Raw genomic sequence first — 18,233 nt, 5'->3', positions numbered from 1 at the left:
ATAGTTTCAGTTTATCTTCATCTTTTTTTACCCTTTTTGGATCTATGTACACCAAAAAAAAACACAAAAAGCACTCTTGTTTGAAAGTTGTGGAGTTGAGGGCGGCGGACCCACAAAGAAAATCTTTAATGGAGTTTCCAATTGCCAAGGTGGGATTCTTATCATCATTGTCGCAAAAAGCACAAGAAATCCATAAAACACAACATAGGGGCATGTTTTCAGGTTGAGTAGCTTTTTACTTTTTTCACTTAATTTGTGCTTAACCAAAAGGGATTATCGAAATGTAGAATGAATATGCTTCCAAAGAGCCCATTGGGAAATGTAATCAAAGGAATGTAATATCAGTGCCTGAGATTAACCAAAAACAAATCAGCTGGCTTCTACAATGATGGTCCAAATGTTAGAATCTGCCACTTCAATAAAAAAACCTGAAACTTGCATTTACAATGCAAACAATACAGCATAAGACATATCCCTGAAATTGAAAAATCGCTATTGTTTACATGCATAAACAATACATCACAAGACACTAGTCTAAAGTCTAAACTTTTCTTTCTTCCTGATCATGAACTAAAAATAAAATGGGTAGAGACACCTTTCCATCAGGACAGGATCATTTGAGTAGAGAACGTAACAAGAGGGCTAGACAACAAGAAATAACTGTCCTACTTATTATGTGTAGCCTCAAGAAACAGTGCTTCAGTGGGTGGCTTGACTTGGAATATGATCCAAACCACCACCACGACTTAATGAAAAGATGGCTATTGCTGCCACCTATGGACGATTAGGCATGCCGCGTCCCCTTCCTCTTCCAGCATAGCCATAACCATAACCCCTTCCATAATAACCACCGCCTCGAGAGCGTCCACCGCGGCCAGGACCACGGCCTCCCCAGCCACCACGGTGCCTTGAAAAATCACCAAAAGTCTGCAATACAAAGGTAGTATAAAAATTGAACATTGTCCATGAAAATGAGGTCAAACCAAAATATATATTACCTCAGTATCGATCTTGATTTGTTCAGAATATCTAACCCTTCCATTTTGCGAGTCATGATCAAGGGCGTTACATGAAAGCTTGTCGAAGAAATCATCCTTGTTATAAACAGGCTGTGGAAACAATGAAAAAACAGTTATAGGATAACAAATTACATTCTCAACATAATTGACAGCATTCAGTTACACAGTGGTAAGAAAATTTACCTTAACGTCCATTTTTGATGAATCACCATTGTCTTCATCTTGACTATCATCTTCATCACTGGCGTCCTCGCCATCTCTATCTTTCGAATGGGACTTATTGCTTTTACCTAGATGACCCCATACTTCATCCTTTTTGAACTTCTCATTCATTGCCATGAAATCAAAGTCTTCAGTGAATTTTGCAACTGGACGTGAACCCTGTAAAGCATTAACCCAAGTTTACAATACCTAAAATGGGTGTTAAAATCTTCGAAGTTATCTATGTAAAAGCATCAATTTAGTGAGAGGGCAACAACAGGCATAGTTAGTCATCTCATCCAAATTGCTCAACATCCAATCGAATAAAAAAAAATTTCCGACACCACGACAAGTGAAAAGTGTGTAAATTCTAAAGTTAAAAACATAACTACCATATTGCCCCAAAACACTCCTGAAATTAACTTGAAAATTCAAAAATCTGATAACAAGTCAGGTTTTGCATGATGCAATAAAAAGAAAGTGTTGAGTAGAGCATTACCCCTGTCTCCCTTCCTCTTCCACCTCCACTTCCACGTCCCCTGTATCCATATCCATGTTGAGTATGCATAGGAGCTCCCCCAGGCTTAAGAAAGCATGAACAAATATGTCAAGAGCATTTTCCCAGATAAAAAACAAAATGATAATATGCTCAACTATTTTGGTTGCCGCTATTACTGAAACTAAAAACAGAAACCCAATAAAATCTGTGATATCATTTAAGTAATTAACGAGAGAGAAAGAGAAAAGTACCCTGTGATTAGGTCGTGACATTACTGGCAGTGGCAGTATTGGTGGCTGAGTTTCAGCAGAAACTGGCACAGATGTCTCTGGAGGTAATGTTGATGACACGGGAACCACCTCAACATCCTTATGAGGAGTTTGAGAAGGCTGAGATGAAGATACTACAGTTGGTCCAGACTGCAACAGTTGACCTGGTGTTACCAGAGGTGGGGCTGGTGCTTCCATATGGATAGAATTTGATGATCCAACAAGGGCAGGAGTTAGTGGGGATGCATTTTGATATAGCATGCTTGGACCTGAAATTGCATTAGATCTGTTGACTGGTGGTACTACAGCACCTATATCGGGAGCACCATTAGTAAAAGGAGTCAATGATGGTAGGTTAGTGGTGACTGGGACTGCTGGAAGCGAAACAGCAGCAATATTGTTTGGAACTGATACTGTCAAAGCTTCAGGTGCAAGAGTAGCAGAAGGAGCTGGTAGCAAAGTTGATGGCATATTAGATGGAAGTATAGAAGTGGCAGTTACACTAGCAGAAGTAGCATTCAATGGGGGCAAAGTTGATGGGAGATTAGATGGAGATATAGAAGTGGCTGTTACACTGGCAGAACTCGTACCCAATGGGAGCAAAGCTGATGGGAGTTCTGGCAAATTTGAAGGTGCACCTGGCAAAGAAGGACTATAATTGGGAAACTGCATTGGCTGTTGCATAGATGAAGGCATCGATAACCCAGGTGGTGGTCGAAGCAAAGATTGCTGTTGTAACTGAGGTAGCCCATTTGGAGCACCATAATATCCCTGCCAATACATTGGTGGCATAGCAAGCCCACCACCATTTGAATTTGGGGCATTTGGAGAAGCTCCCCATGATCCTATGTTCCCTCCAGGTTGATATAAAGGTAAGGTTCCTTGATAATTTGATCCATGGAGTCCTAGCTGTGTGTTTTGAGAACTAAAATCTGTCAAAGATCCAGTTACAGGAGGTAAATTTGTAGATGTGGTGGTGACTGGGCGAGGATACTGAGACTGCAAGGCAATTTCACATGTTAGTATGTGATTTTAGTTCAACGCATTTTGTATTCAAAAAGCTGCTCATCAACCTGAATAATAGCTGGATCAGCATTTATTGGTGGTGTAGGCTGGACAGGTGGAGAAGATTTAACTTGCAAATCCTGCAAAAAGAATTAACAGATGTTTCAACCAATCTGGTTCATATAAATTATTCAATGTCCTCATGCAATAACATATAGCAGGTGTTGTGTAATAACAACATCAGAATATCCGATAAAATGGCATAAGAAAATCTGAATAAGCTTCTTCCCTAGTTCACTTCAATGTAAGGATACATGATTTGCTGGCAAATACCAGAAATAAACCTCTACAAGTCATCCCATTATTCCAATTACCCATTATTGGGGATGAAGATAAATGCCACAATATTTGCATCAATTACCCATTATTCCAATTATCAAGTCGTCCCAGAGAAAAAAAAAATATCACATAATCACATGCAGTTATTTCCAAAGCAAATTAACACAACAGGCAACACTTCATTAGCTATTCAATAAGGTGCTCGAATTTGATCTATATATGATACCTTGATGTCAGTCCCACGGAATAATATATACTCGTACACCTTGTCACTTGGAGGGATCTGTGGACCATCTTTCTTTCTTCCTTCAGTTCCAAAAGATCGCACTGCACCACAGACAAGCCCGAAGACAAAGTATCAGTTCACCAAAGCTGCTTTTGACAGTGAATAACATATGAAGAAACGTTTGCCATTGAGTAATTAAGTAAACACCAAAGACCTAACAGTAATAATAGAATTCAATGTTGAAACATGACTTGAAAAGGAAATTCAATTTCATGCATTCAAATTCATGACATCAACTACCATGGCCTTCATGTTCTTCATAACCCGTATAACACATTCTAATCAGAAAAACGAACTACTCTCTACTGTTGCCTTTACAATATGATGGGACTTTTCTTACTGACACATAACTATAGACTCACAAGTCACAAGTCACAATCATAATATTAAGTGGGGCGCCAAAGGGAAACCCAAACCAAATGTCCATAAGCCAATTCGTCCTCCACTGAGAACGAGAATCACAGGTAATAAAGAAAGCAACGCAACTTAGAAAATCTAAAGCCCGGACGGATTATCACAAAGCATTCAAATCACTGAAAAAACACTACAATACATTACAGAAAACACAACTTTCAATTTTAAAGAAGCGAAGCCCAAACAAAACAGCAATTTGGAGCAATTGCCTACCTCCAGAACAAATAATCATTGTACCCAGAAGCTTCACTAACCCTGTTCCCATTAATAGTCAGATAAGAAAAACTGTACAATCACACAATAAACAAATAAAAATTCCACGCAACAGCAAGAGAAGCATAACAATTCATAAACCTAAAACCTAGAAAAGCCACCACAAAGCTTCCAAACCAACTAAAAGCAGAATGACAAGAAGCATATACCAAACGAAGCTTTCAGATTCAAACTCATGCTCAATCCACACAAGAAAACGACACCCCTACTTCCAAAACCAATAAAATAAATAAATAAAAATCCAACTCTTCATTGGAACACCCCAAAACAACATAAAACTCATGAATTTCAAAATTATATTCTTTTACCATCATTATCAAGGATCTGAGACACAGAAAACCAAATTCAGCAGAAAATTGAAAGGGTTTTGAGAAGAAGTACCGTTTCTGAGGCCAATACTGGACTCATCGGTGTTGATGTTGTAGAGAACACCTTCGTATCTGATCTCGCTCTTGGAGGTCAAGCTGATCAAGCAGCCAATGTAGGAATCTGCGGCAGAACTCGAGCGAGAAGAGGTAGTGTCGGAAGCCATAGCCTTGGCCTGCGAGGGAGAACAAAAACCATAAACTGAGGTGTGCTGGGTCTGTGACCGAAGAATGAATTAGGGTTCAATCGGTTTTCGCTGGGTTAGTGGAAAATAGTATATTTGGGGGAATAGGAAGAGAAAGCATTACAAAAGAAATTAAATTAAATTAAAGGGTGATTAAGGATGGAAATAGGTTGTCCAAAATCCAAACCCTTAAACAGAGCGTGATTTCGCTCCAGATTAGTCTTTAATTTTTGAGATTAAAAAATTTTATAAAAAAAAAAATTAAATTTATTTGTAAATTACTATATATATATATATATATATATATATGGACACGGGATACTATACGGGACACGTTGACACGCATATATATAAAATATAAAATATTTTTTAGATAAATTATAATGATAATTTGATATTTTATTGATATTAAAATATAAATTAATTTTTTTAATTATTTTTAATGTCTTATTCTAATTATATCAAGTATTTAAAATATTTTTTGTTTTAATAAATAATAATATATACCATATCTAAATTTATTTTAAGAATATATGTTAAGAATAAGACTAGACATGCTGATACGTGATGGTATTTAGGTGTGTCCAAGTGTGTCTGGAGAAGAATTTTTTACTTTTTATTAAGATGCGCGGGAGTGGCGTAAGAATGATGCCTCTAGCACAAACAAGCCCACGCGGACGCATTGCTCACGCGACCGCGTCATTCATGATTTTTGCCACTTCACGCGACCACATCACCCACGCGATCGCGTGACCTGCAAATTCGGCGTAACAGAGCGTTTTGGGCAGAGAGTTGTGCCAGCTTGGGGCAAGAAGTGTGCTAAACGCACAAATTTGGTCACGCGGACGCGTGATTAACGCGTTCGCGTCAGTTACACATATGGCCATCCACGCGGACGCATGCCTGACGCTAACGCGTCATTATGAAGAATGCGCGACGCACGCGATCGCGTCATTGACGCGAACGCGTCGCTTGCGCCGCCCAGTTTTCTTTCTCTCTCTCCCCCAATCCTAATTCTCTCTTATTCTCTTATCCTTTTATTTTTTTCTTTCATTTTAAGATTTGTCTCTTCTATTTTCAGTTCTTCTTTACTTGAGGACAAGCAAACTTTTAAGTTTGGTGTTGACACTTCGCTTATAGGTTTTCTATCTATTCTTATGGCACCAAAGGGAAGCAAATCATCTTCACGGAGGAACACAACCTGAAGAATAAAACGACCACTAGGATAATTAAGGTGGTTGACTTCCTTTCATTTTTATTCCTTCCCTCTTTTCTATATTATGTTCCAGTTTCCTGTTATTTTTCTTTGTTTGTTGCATGATCCTTTATTAGTTAGAATCCTAGGACTAGTTTAGTTTTCATTTAATTGCTTTAATGCTGAAAAAAGATGTTTCATGTACCACTCACTGAATTTGAATCTAAAAATAAAAGAAAAAGAAGTGATGTATTGCATGAGAAATTGAGTTAATTTTAAAAATAGTCGGATTTACTTAAATGTGGTGGTATTTTCTGTGATTCTGAAAGCATGACATGAACAGTGCATAATTTTTGATAGTAAAGTTTATGAATGTTAAAATTGTTGGCTCTTGAAAGAATGATGACAACGAGAAATGTTATTGATAATCTGAAAAATCATAAAATTTATTCTTGAAGCAAGAAAAAGCAGTGAAAAACACAAAGCTTGCGAAAAAATAATAAGAAAAAAATAAAATAAAAAAAAAGCAAGCAGAAAAAGCCAATAACCCTTTAAACTAAAAGGCAAAGGATAAAAAGGATCCAAGGCTTTGAGCATTAATGGATAGGAGGGTCCAAAGAAATAAAATCCTGGCCTAAGCGGCTAAATCAAGCTGTCCCTAACCATGTGCTTGTGGCGTGAAGGTGTCAAGTGAAAAACTTGAGACTGAGCGGTTAAAGTCGTGATCCAAAGCAAAAAGAGTGTGCTTAAGAACTCTGGGCACCTCTAACTGGGGACTCTAGCAAAGCTGAGTCACAATCTGAAAAGGTTCACCCAGTTATGTGTCTGTGGCATTTATGTATCCGGTGGTAATACTAGAAAACAAAATGCTTAGGGTCACGGCCAAGACTCATAAAGTAGCTGTGTTCAAGAATCAACATACTGAACTAGGAGAATCAATAACACTATCTGAATTCTGAGTTCCTATGGATGCCAATCATTTTGAACTTCAAAGGATAAAGTGAGATGCCAAAACTATTCAGGATTGCAGTTGTAAACCCCACTATAAGAAGAGACATGAGCTTAATCGAACTCTCATTCTCATACAAATTCACATCCTAAGCTTATATTAGTTTTTGGTTGCTTGAGGACAAGCAACAGTTTAAGTTTGGTGTTGTGATGCGTGAGCATCTTCGTATCTTTTCCTAGTGAATTTGCATCTAATTTATTGAGTTTTATTAAGAATTAATTATATTTTAACCACTATAGATGCTATTTTGAGTTTTGTGCAATTTTATTTAATTTAGGTAGCATTCGGATGGATTTGATGAAGTTTCTGCAGAGAAAGAGAAGAAGCCAAGGAGATGACCAGCGAATGCCGACGCAGACGCATGGCTCACGCGACCGCGCGGAATGGAGGAAATCGCAATGACGCGATCGCGTGCCTGACGCGAACGCGTGGACTGGAATTTGCACAAATGATGCGAACGCGTGGACGACGCGGACGCGTCACATGCGCCACATGCAGAAAACGCAGAAAAACGCTGGGGGCGATTTATGGGCTGTTTTAACTCAATTTTCAACCCAGAAAACACATATTAGAAGCTGCAGAATGGACAGAACAAGTGGTCCCCACCCATCAACTGAAGATCTGTTAATTAATTCAAATTTAAATTCAAATCTTAAATTAGGAAAAGATATCATTTTAATTTTTAGTTTTAGATATTAGATTTTAAATTTATTAGGATTAGTTATAAAAGGAGGAAGCTTTCCTTCCTTTGTAGAGGCCCTCGGGGAGATTCCACCTCATCCCATCAGGGGAACATAACTGACAATCCTAATTTTCTCTCTTTTCTATGAGCAACTAAACCTCCACTGTTAAGGTTAGGAGCTCTGTCTATTTCTATGGATTAATTTTATTGCTTTTTCTATTTTAATTTATGTATGGATTTATATTTAAGAATTGTTTTCGCTCTTTTTGGGTGGAACGGAAGTATGACCCTCTTTCTATTTGAGTTCTTGTAAAACTTGGAAAAGCTCTTTACTTGAACAACAGCTTGAAAACAATTTCTCCTAAATTTTAATTATTTGGATTTAACGGGATACGTGACATATAATCCTTTTATTTTTGGGTAATTAGAGTTTTTGTGACATATAAACTAGAAATTGATTATCACCCTCTAATTGGAATTAATTGATCAAGAAATTGGCTGTTGATGAATTTCTCCTAAACTAGATATGCGTGTCAGACGAGTGTCGGTGAATATCATGTCCGAAATGTGTCAGGCACGCAAATATAGCAACTTAGCGAAGTGTCCATGCTTCATAGGTAAATTAAAAATTTGTTTATAAATTAATTTAATTAGCCTGTTTAATCCCACTAAAATATACATGAATATATAAATAATTTTTTAATAATTAAAAGTTATTAAATTTTATAAATTCGTTGTATTTTATGATAAAATTTTTTTGTATATTTTAAATATTTTAAAAATTGAAATATTATTATAAATATTAAATTTTGGTATACTATATATGTAATTTCTTTTAGAAAAAAGTTTTTTTAGAAAAGAATTACTTTAAAAAATATTTTTTATAAAAAAGAATATTAGATCTTTTAATAAATTTTAATTCAAGTTAGATTAAATAGGTTTAATAATTGAAAATGACTTATAACCTATTAAGGACATAGCATGGCCTAATTTTATAATTTTATTTTTATTTTATTTAAATATTAATTTATATTGTTCGGGTGTTTAAAATTGGACTCATTTCACCTAAGCTACAAATCTAATATGATATCCATAATAATTTCTCATTTCTGATTGATAAGTATATCGAATCTTATCCGATCATATTTGCAATTAAACAGAATTGGATATAAATATATATATATACTGAAGGGTAATAAAAAGTATTTAAAAAAACTGTTTTGTAAAGAGTTCTATTATCCATTTTAAACCACTCTTTTTCTAAGGTCATTATTTTTATGGGTACAAATTTTGCATGATAAGAATGTTTTTCAGATAATAGTTTAGTTTTGAATAGATCAAATGGTTGTAATAATGTATAGCTGTTAATCATAAAAGCTTCATGTAAACTCTTACTTGATGCAGATGATTTTTCGCTCTTAACAACCTGTGACATTGTCAGAGGTTTAATAGTTAATTGTTTAGCTTGTATTGAAGTTGCTGGTTGGTCAACCAAAATCTTTACTACTTACATGTTTTTTGCTCATTTCTACCTTGTAAAAATTCTCTTATTAGAAAATGAGGCAATACATTTGATTCACCTTTAATATGTTTAATAATAAAATCAAAGCATGATAATATAGCTTATCATCTAGCAAATATTTGTTTAGAAACTAAATTTTTAACACTATTTTTTAATACGCTAGGAGCAGTTTTACAATCAGTTCAGATTAAGAAGGTATTATTGAACATGTCTTCTTGAAAGCGTGAAACACATAAGACAATGGCTAATATTTCTTTTTTAATAGTGGCATAATTTTTTTGGGTTGAATTCCATATACCAGAATGATATTTAACTATTTGCTCTTTTGATGAGTTTGGAAGAACTTGTTTAAGTAATCCTCTGTACCCTAGTTCTGAGGCGTCCATCTCGACAATTAGACTTGCCTTAAGGTCTGGTATACTCAAACAAGGGATTTCTTTAACTAGAGTTTTAATCTTTTGAACTATTTTAGACATGTCTGCTGTCTAAGGAGGAGGCTGCATTGTTTTCTTAATCTTTTATATAAAAGTTCACATAAAGTTCTTATTCCTAATAAAAATTTGGCTACGTAATTAAGACATCCTAAAATTTTTGTAGTTATTTTTTGTCAATAATTTCATCCGAAAATTTTCCTACAAATTCAATAGATCTTTTAATTAGAGTAATCGTTTCTTGGAAAATTTCAAACCCTAAAAACCTTACTCTTGTTATAAATATTTTCATTTTCCTTTCAGACAAGATAAGACCATTTTCTTTTATAATATTAATGAATTTTTCTAGGTGGTGAATATTTTGCTTTATTCCTTTAGAGTATACAAGTACATCGTCTAAATAAACTATGGTAAAATCTACATATGAATAAAAAATAGTATTCATAATTTCTTGAAATTCACTTGGTGCATTTTTTAATCATTGGGGCATTATATTCCATTCATAATGTCCAAAGTATAACAGCCTAATATTTAAATCCTTATACTCGAGTCATAAGTCAATGATAATAAGGTGGTACGACCCTTAAAATGGATTATAATACATACATATATATAATTGAAGGAAGTTATTAAACGAGAAGTCTGAAAAGGAGTATAATAAAATCACGAACCGAAAACGCTCACGTGTCGATAAAAACGAAAAGTAAAGTGCGTTCGGAAAGCAATAAGCAATAAAACAGAGTCTAATGATCTTGGCCATTTCTCAGATGAACCACAACTCACTGCTAAGCACCTGTGCCTATAGCTGAAAAACAAAGAATATATATGGAATGAGAATCCCCAACCTATGGGCTCCCAATACGGTAAAAGTGCCAAATAAATACAATGCACTATAATAATAACTCACTAAGCATCTTAATCTTCCTTTAATCAATTATTCACCTTAGGTTTTCACTAATCCATGAATTAAGCAACTGTCATACGGATACTAAATCTAATTATATTTCTCATCTTTCCAACTTTTCAAACTTTCCATCTTCCAATTTAGAATAGATCCATAACCAGAACCAGCACCAGTACCAGCACCAACTAATTCGACTTAGTGATTCTATATCAATACCTCATATCTTCACATGGAGTAAGTGAAATCACTTCATTGCGCCTACCCAAGGAATTCAATTTATCTCATTCAATATTCGTCATTGTTAATTAATCATTCCATCATTTCATTTCCAACAAGGAAAGCCCCAACGTCAACCGACACCAGCATGACGGATCTCTCAGTTGTACAAATACAAGCAATGTAAAGAAGTAATACACAAGGCAAGTAATACAAGTAGTATTTAGTCGTATAACATAGTCCATTAGGCAAACTGATACAATTAGGCACACCCAAATAAATCAAACATATACAAAGGATATATGCCTGTCCTATGACCAATGATATCATCTGTCCGTTATATAGCCAAACTCGACACAACTGGTAGCTAACCCGGATATCGTGTCTCAACACGAAGGGAATCCTCAACATTCCAGGAGAAAATCCTCAACCTCCCACTCAGAGCGAGACTGTGATGTGACAATAGAGAATCCTCACCTAACTCAATCATACCACAACCAGGAATCAAATTGAAGGGAATCCGTAACCTTCTCCATTTAATCTTCGGATGTAGCAAGAGAGGAATTCTTAAATCCCGCTTGCCCACCGTAACAAGAGAGGGAATCCTCAATCTCATATTGTCTATTACAGCAAGAGAGTGAATCCTCTATCTCACCTTGCCTATCAATGAGTGGGGATCCAATCACTGTCCTCACCATTTAAAACTCATTTCAATTCAATACAAGCAAACATACCCAGAATCCGAATTAATCATTACAGAATTAAATCGAAGGAAATCCTCGACCTTTTATTTCACATAAAGTTCTTATTCCTGATAAAAATTTGGCTACGTAATTAAGACATCCTAAAAAGTTTTGTAGTTATTTTTTGTCAATAATTTCATCCGAAAATTTTTCTACAAATTCATAGATCTTTTAATTAGAGTAATCGTTTCTTGGAAAATTTCATACCCTAAAAACCTTACTCTTGTTATAAATATTTTCATTTTCCTTTCAGACAAGACAAGACCATTTTCTTTTATAATATTCATGAATTTTTCTAGGTGGTGAATATGTTGGTTTATTCCCTTAGAGTATACAAGTACATCGTCTAAATAAACTATGGTAAAATCTACATATGAATAAAAAATAGTATTCATAATTTCTTGAGATTCACTTGGTGCATTTTTTTAATTATTGGGGCACTACATTCCATTCATAATGCCCAAAGTATAACACCCTAATATTTAAATCCTTATACTCGAGTCATAAGTCAATGATAATAAGGTGGTACGACCCTTAAGGTGGATTATAATACATTCATATATATATATAATTGAAGGGAGTTATTAAACGAGAAGTCTGAAAAGGAGTATAATAAAATCACGAACCGAAAACGCTCACGTGTCGATAAAAACGAAAAGTAAAGTGCATTCGGAAATCAATAAGCAATAAAACATTAAGGTAGAATAAGATAAAGATAGGATATATATATATATATATATATATAAACAGAGTCTAATGATCTTGGCCATCTCTCAGATGAACCACAACTCACTGCTGAGCACCTGGGCCTATATCTGAAAAACAGAAAATATATACGGAATGAGAATTCCCAACCCATGAGCTCCCAGTACGGTAAAAGTGCCAAATAAATACAATACACTATAATAAGAACTCACTGAGCATCTTAATCTTCCTTTCATCAATTATTCACCCTAGGTTTTCACTAATCCAAGAATTAGGCAACTGTCTTAGGGATACTAAGTCTAATTATATTTCTCATCTTTCCAACTTTTCAAACTTTTCATCTTCCAATTTAGAACAGATCCATAACCAGAACCAGCACCAGCACCAGCACCAACTAATTCGACTTAGTGATTCTATATAAATACCTCATATCTTCACTTGGAGCAAGTGAAATCACTTCATTGTGCCTACCCAAGGAATTCAATTTATCTGATTCAATATTCATCATTGTTAATTAATCATTCCATCATTTCATTTCCAACAAGGAAAGCCCCAACATCAACCGACACCAGCATGACGGATCTCTCAGTTGTACAAATACAAGCAATGCAAAGAAGTAATACACAAGTAAGGCAAGCAATACCTGTAGTATTTAGTCATAGAACATAGTCCATTAGGCAAATTGATACAATTAGGCACACCCAAATAAATCAAACATATACAAATGATATATGCCTGTCCTATGGCCAATGATATCATCTGTCCGTTATATAGCCAAACTCGACACATCTGGTAGCTAACCCGGATATCGTGTCTCAACACGAAGGGAATCCTCAACCTTCCAGGAGAAAATCCTCAACCTCCCACTCAGAGCGAGACTGTGATGTGACAATAGAGAATCCTCACCTAACTCAATCATACCATAGCCAGGAATCAAATTGAAGGGAATCTGTAACCTTCTCCATTCAATCTTCGGATGTAGCAAGAGAGGAAATCTTAAATCCCGCTTGCCCACCATAACAAGAGAGAGAATCCTCTATCTCACCTTGCCTATCAATGAGCGGGGATCCAATCACTGTCCTCACCATTTAAAACTCATTTCAATTCAATACAAGCAAACATACCCAGAATCCAAATTAATCATTACAGAATTAAATCGAAGGGAATCCTCGACCTTTTATTTCACATAAAGTTCTTATTCCTGATAAAAATTTGGCTACGTAATTAAGACATCCTAAAAAGTTTTGTAGTTATTTTTTGTCAATAATTTCATCCGAAAATTTTTCTACAAATTCAATAGATCTTTTAATTAGAGTAATCGTTTCTTGAAAAATTTCATACCCTAAAAACCTTACTCTTGTTATAAATATTTTCATTTTCTTTTCAGACAAGACAAGACCATTTTCTTTTATAATATTAATGAATTTTTCTAGGTGGTGAATATGTTGGTTTATTCCCTTAGAGTATACAAGTACATCGTCTAAATAAACTATGGTAAAATCTACATATGAATAAAAAATAGTATTCATAATTTCTTGAGATTCACTTGGTGCATTTTTTAATTATTGGGGCATTACATTCCATTCATAATGTCCAAAGTATAACACCCTAATATTTAAATCCTTATACTCGAGTCATAAGTCAATGATAATAAGGTGGTACGACCCTCAAGGTGGATTATAATACATTCATATATATATAATTGAAGGGAGTTATTAAACGAGAAGTCTGAAAAGGAGTATAATAAAATCACGAACCGAAAACGCTCACGTGTCGATAAAAACAAAAAGTAAAGTGCATTCGGAAAGCAATAAGCAATAAAACATTAAGGTAGAATAAGATAAAGATAGGATATATATATATATAAACAGAGTCTAATGATCTTGGCCATCTCTCAGATGAACCACAACTCACTGCTGAGCACCTGGGCCTATATCTGAAAAACAGAAAATATATACGGAATGAGAATCCCCAACCCATGGGCTCCCAGTACGGTAAAAGTGCCAAATAAATACAATGCACTATAATAAGAACTCACTGAGCATCTTAATCTTCCTTTCATCAATTATTCACCCTAAGTTTTCACTAATCCAGGAATTAGGCAACTGTCTTAGGGATACTAAGTCTAATTATATTTCTCATCTTTCCAACTTTTCAAACTTTTCATCTTCCAATTAAGAACAGATCCATAACCAGAACCAGCACCAACACTAGCACCAACTAATTCGACTTAGTGATTCTATATAAATACCTCATATCTTCACTTGGAGCAAGTGAAATCACTTCATTGCGCCTTCCCAAGGAATTCAATTTATCTCATTCAATATTCATCATTGTTAATTAATCATTCCATCATTTCATTTCCAACAAGGAAAGCCCCAACGTCAACCGACACCAGCATGACGGATCTCTCAGTTGTACAAATACAAGCAATGCAAAGAAGTAATACACAAGTAAGGCAAGCAATACCAGTAGTATTTAGTCATATAACATAGTCCATTAGGCAAATTGATACAATTAGGCACACCCAAATAAATCAAACATATACAAATGATATATGCCTGTCCTATGGCCAATGATATCATCTGCCCATTATATAGCCAAACCCGACACATCTGGTAGCTAACCCGGATATCGTGTCTCAACACGAAGGGAATCCTCAACCTTTTAGGAGAAAATTCTCAACCTCCCACTCAGAGATAGACTGTGATGTGACATTAGAGATTCCTCACCTAACTCAATCATACCACAGCTAGGAATCAAATTGAAGGGAATCCGTAACCTTCTCCATTCAATCTTCGGATGTAGCAAGAGAGGAAATCTTAAATCCCACTTGCCCACCGTAACAAGAGAGGGAATCCTCAATCTCATCTTGTCCATTACAGAAAGAGAGAGAATCCTTTATCTCAGCTTGCCTATCAATGAGCGGGGATCTAACCACTGTCCTCACCATTTAAAACACATTTCAATTCAACACAAGCAAACATACCCACAATCCGAATTAATCATTACAAAATTAAATCAAAGGGAATCCTCGACCTTTTATTTCACATAAAGTTCTTATTCCTGATAAAAAATTGGCTACATAATTAAGACATCCTAAAAATTTTTGTAGTTATTTTTTGTCAATAATTTCATCCGAAAATTTTCCTACAAATTCAATAGATCTTTTAATTAGAGTAATCGTTTCTTGGAAAATTTCATACCCTAAAAACCTTACTCTTGTTATAAATATTTTCATTTTCCTTTCAGACAAGACAAGACCATTTTCTTTTATAATATTAATGAATTTTTCTAGGTGGTGAATATGTTGGTTTATTCCCTTAGAGTATACAAGTACATCGTCTAAATAAACTATGGTAAAATCTACATATGAATAAAAAATAGTATTCATAATTTCTTGAAATTCACTTGGTGCATTTTTTAATCATTGGGGCATTACATTCCATTCATAATGCCCAAAGTGTAACACCCTAATATTTAAATCCTTATGCTCGAGTCATAAGTCAATGATAATAAGGTGGTACGACCCTCAAGGTGGATTATAATACATACATATATATAATTGGAGGGAGTTATTAAACGAGAAGTCTGAATAGGAGAATAATAAAATCACGAACCGAAATGCTCACGTGTCGATAAAAACGAAAAGTAAAGTGCGTTCGGAAAGCAATAAGCAATAAAACATTAATATATATATATATATATATATATATATATATATATATATATATATATATATATATAAACAGAGTCTAATGATCTTGACCATGTCTCAGATGAACCACAACTCACTGCTGAGCACTTGGTCCTATATCTGAAAAACAGAGAATATATACAGAATGAGAATTCCAACCCATGGGCTCCCAGTACGGTAAAAGTGCCAAATAAATACAATGCACTATAATAAGAACTCACTAAGCATCTTAATCTTCCTTTCATCAATTATTCTCCCTAGGTTTTCACTAATCCATGAATTAGGCAACTGTCCTAGGGATACTAAGTCTAATTATATTTCTCATCTTTCCAACTTTTCAAACTTTCCATCTTCCAATTTAGAACATATCCATAACTAGAACCAGCACCAGCACCAGCACCAACTAATTCGACTTAGTGATTCTATATCAATACCTCATATCTTCACCTGGAGCAAGTGAAATCACTTTATTGCGCCTACCCAAGGAATTCAATTTATCTCATTCAATATTCATCATTGTTAATTAATCATTCCATCATTTCATTTCCAACAAGGAAAGACCCCAACGTCAACCGACACCAGCATGACGGATCTCTCAGTTGTACAAATACAAGCAATGCAAAGAAGTAATACACAAGTAAGGCAAGTAATACAAGTAGTATTTAGTCATATAACATAGTCCATTAGGCAAAATGATACAATTAGGCACACCCAAATAAATCAAACATATACAAATGATATATGCATGTCCTATGGCCAATGATATCATCTATCCGTTATATAGCCAAACCCGACACATTTGGTAGCTAACCCAGATATCGTATCTCAACACGAAGGGAATCCTCAAGAATCTGCAATTGAGTTGATAGTTCTCTCTCCCATATCGTGCAAACGAGCTAACTCTGTTTCCGATACCAAGTCTATTCAAGTTCACTCTTAGATTTCTCTAGGTCTTTCTCAAGAGCAATTCCAATATCAAGTTCACTGATAAACCACTATTTTATAGTTTATAATGTGCTTAATTGTGTGGTTTTTTCATGCTCTTCACCCACTTATTCATATGATTAGCATGCATTTATATTTCCTTCCTAAAATTATTACATGATTGAAAACTTGCTTCCTAGAGACTTTTAATTACGTATTTTAATTCTCCTTTATTCCATTCGATGCCGTGATCTGTGTGTCAAGTGTTTCAGGCTTTATAGGGCATGAATGAGTTGGAGATTAGAAAGGAAGCTTGCAAAAATGGAAGTAACACAAGAAATTAAGGAGATGACCAGCGAGAAGTGACGCGGCCGCATGGCTCGCGCGACTGCGCGAAAGAGAGGAAATCGCAGTGACGCGGACGCATGGCTCACGCGACCGCACAGATTGGAATAACACAAGTGACGCGGAGGCATGGACGATGCGCTCGCGTGGCAAAGCAAAACGGCGAATGACGCGTCCGCATGAATGACGCGATCGCGTGATGTGTGTGATCTGCATAATCTGCAGAATTCGCTGGGGGCGATTTTGGGCTCTGTTTTGACCCCGTTTTTGGCCCAGAAAAGCATACTAGAGCCAGAGAACATGCAGAAACCAAAGACAACATTCATTCTACACAATTTTAGTTTTTAGATCTAGTTTTACTCCTCCTCTAGGTTTTCTCTCTACACATTCATAGTTCCTAGGATTTTTATTTCTATTGCTTTTTACATTGGGATATTGAGAAGAGTTATTACCTCATCAAGACTTCGTCATTCTAGTTCGTTTTCTTTACTTGGCTTTACTCTTCCATGTCCTTTAATTTACTCAATTTTACTATTGGATTATTTTAGAATTTATTAATACAAGAATTACTTTTAATTTTAATTGATTCCTTTGAGTTTTATTTATCATGTCTTTCTTTAATTCCCTTTCCTATGTTATGAGTTCTATATTCACAATGAGCGAGTAGTTCCCTAACTTGATGGGGAGTTGATTGAAAGGAACCCTTGGGTTGGAATACTCAAAAGAGAAATTGTAATTGGGTTTATTGTTGGATTGCCCTCTAGTCACTGACACTAATCCTTTTCAATTGAGCATATTGGAACTTGTGAATAGAAATAGCATTCCAACTTGTTTGACTTTCCCTTACCTAGTAAGGGATAACTAACAGAACAACCTTCAATTATCAATTAATCTTGAGAGTACTTCAACAAGAATAGGGCTTCTAACTAATCTACTCCCAGTCAAGGCTTTTATTCAAATTATTTAATTTCTCTAATTTAAATTCCTATTTATTCAACTCAAACC

General features: G+C 35.1%; 1 protein-coding gene across 1 annotated transcript; it reads right to left on the bottom strand.

Annotated features, from left to right (window-relative positions):
* Nucleotides 1–322: 322 nt before the first annotated feature.
* On the bottom strand, nucleotides 323–5,130 carry LOC112742086 (protein decapping 5). The gene is made up of 8 exons (XM_025791312.2): nucleotides 4,687–5,130; nucleotides 3,559–3,659; nucleotides 3,062–3,133; nucleotides 1,971–2,987; nucleotides 1,720–1,803; nucleotides 1,203–1,400; nucleotides 999–1,109; nucleotides 323–927 (listed from the first exon to the last, which is right to left on the bottom strand). Exons 1-8 carry the CDS (start codon nucleotides 4,835–4,837, stop codon nucleotides 775–777), a joined length of 1,887 nt encoding a protein of 628 aa, XP_025647097.1. The 5' UTR covers nucleotides 4,838–5,130; the 3' UTR covers nucleotides 323–774.
* Between the last annotated feature and the right edge of the window lie 13,103 nt (nucleotides 5,131–18,233).

Source organism: Arachis hypogaea, chromosome 14 (genome assembly GCF_003086295.3).
Source record: "Arachis hypogaea cultivar Tifrunner chromosome 14, arahy.Tifrunner.gnm2.J5K5, whole genome shotgun sequence".
Classification (NCBI taxonomy): domain Eukaryota; kingdom Viridiplantae; phylum Streptophyta; class Magnoliopsida; order Fabales; family Fabaceae; genus Arachis; species Arachis hypogaea.
This window is presented reverse-complemented; position numbering and strand designations above follow the sequence as displayed.

Excerpts from the sequence above, each read along its gene's own strand:
- LOC112742086 (XM_025791312.2), bottom strand. The coding sequence starts at position 4,837 with ATGGCTTCCGACACTACCTCTTCTCGCTCGAGTTCTGCCGCAGATTCC. Across the intron at positions 3,134-3,558 it reads TCCGTGGGACTGACATCAAG|GATTTGCAAGTTAAATCTTC; the intron begins GTATCATATATA and ends TTCTTTTTGCAG. Across the intron at positions 1,804-1,970 it reads TGTCACGACCTAATCACAGG|CCTGGGGGAGCTCCTATGCA; the intron begins GTACTTTTCTCT and ends TGCTTTCTTAAG.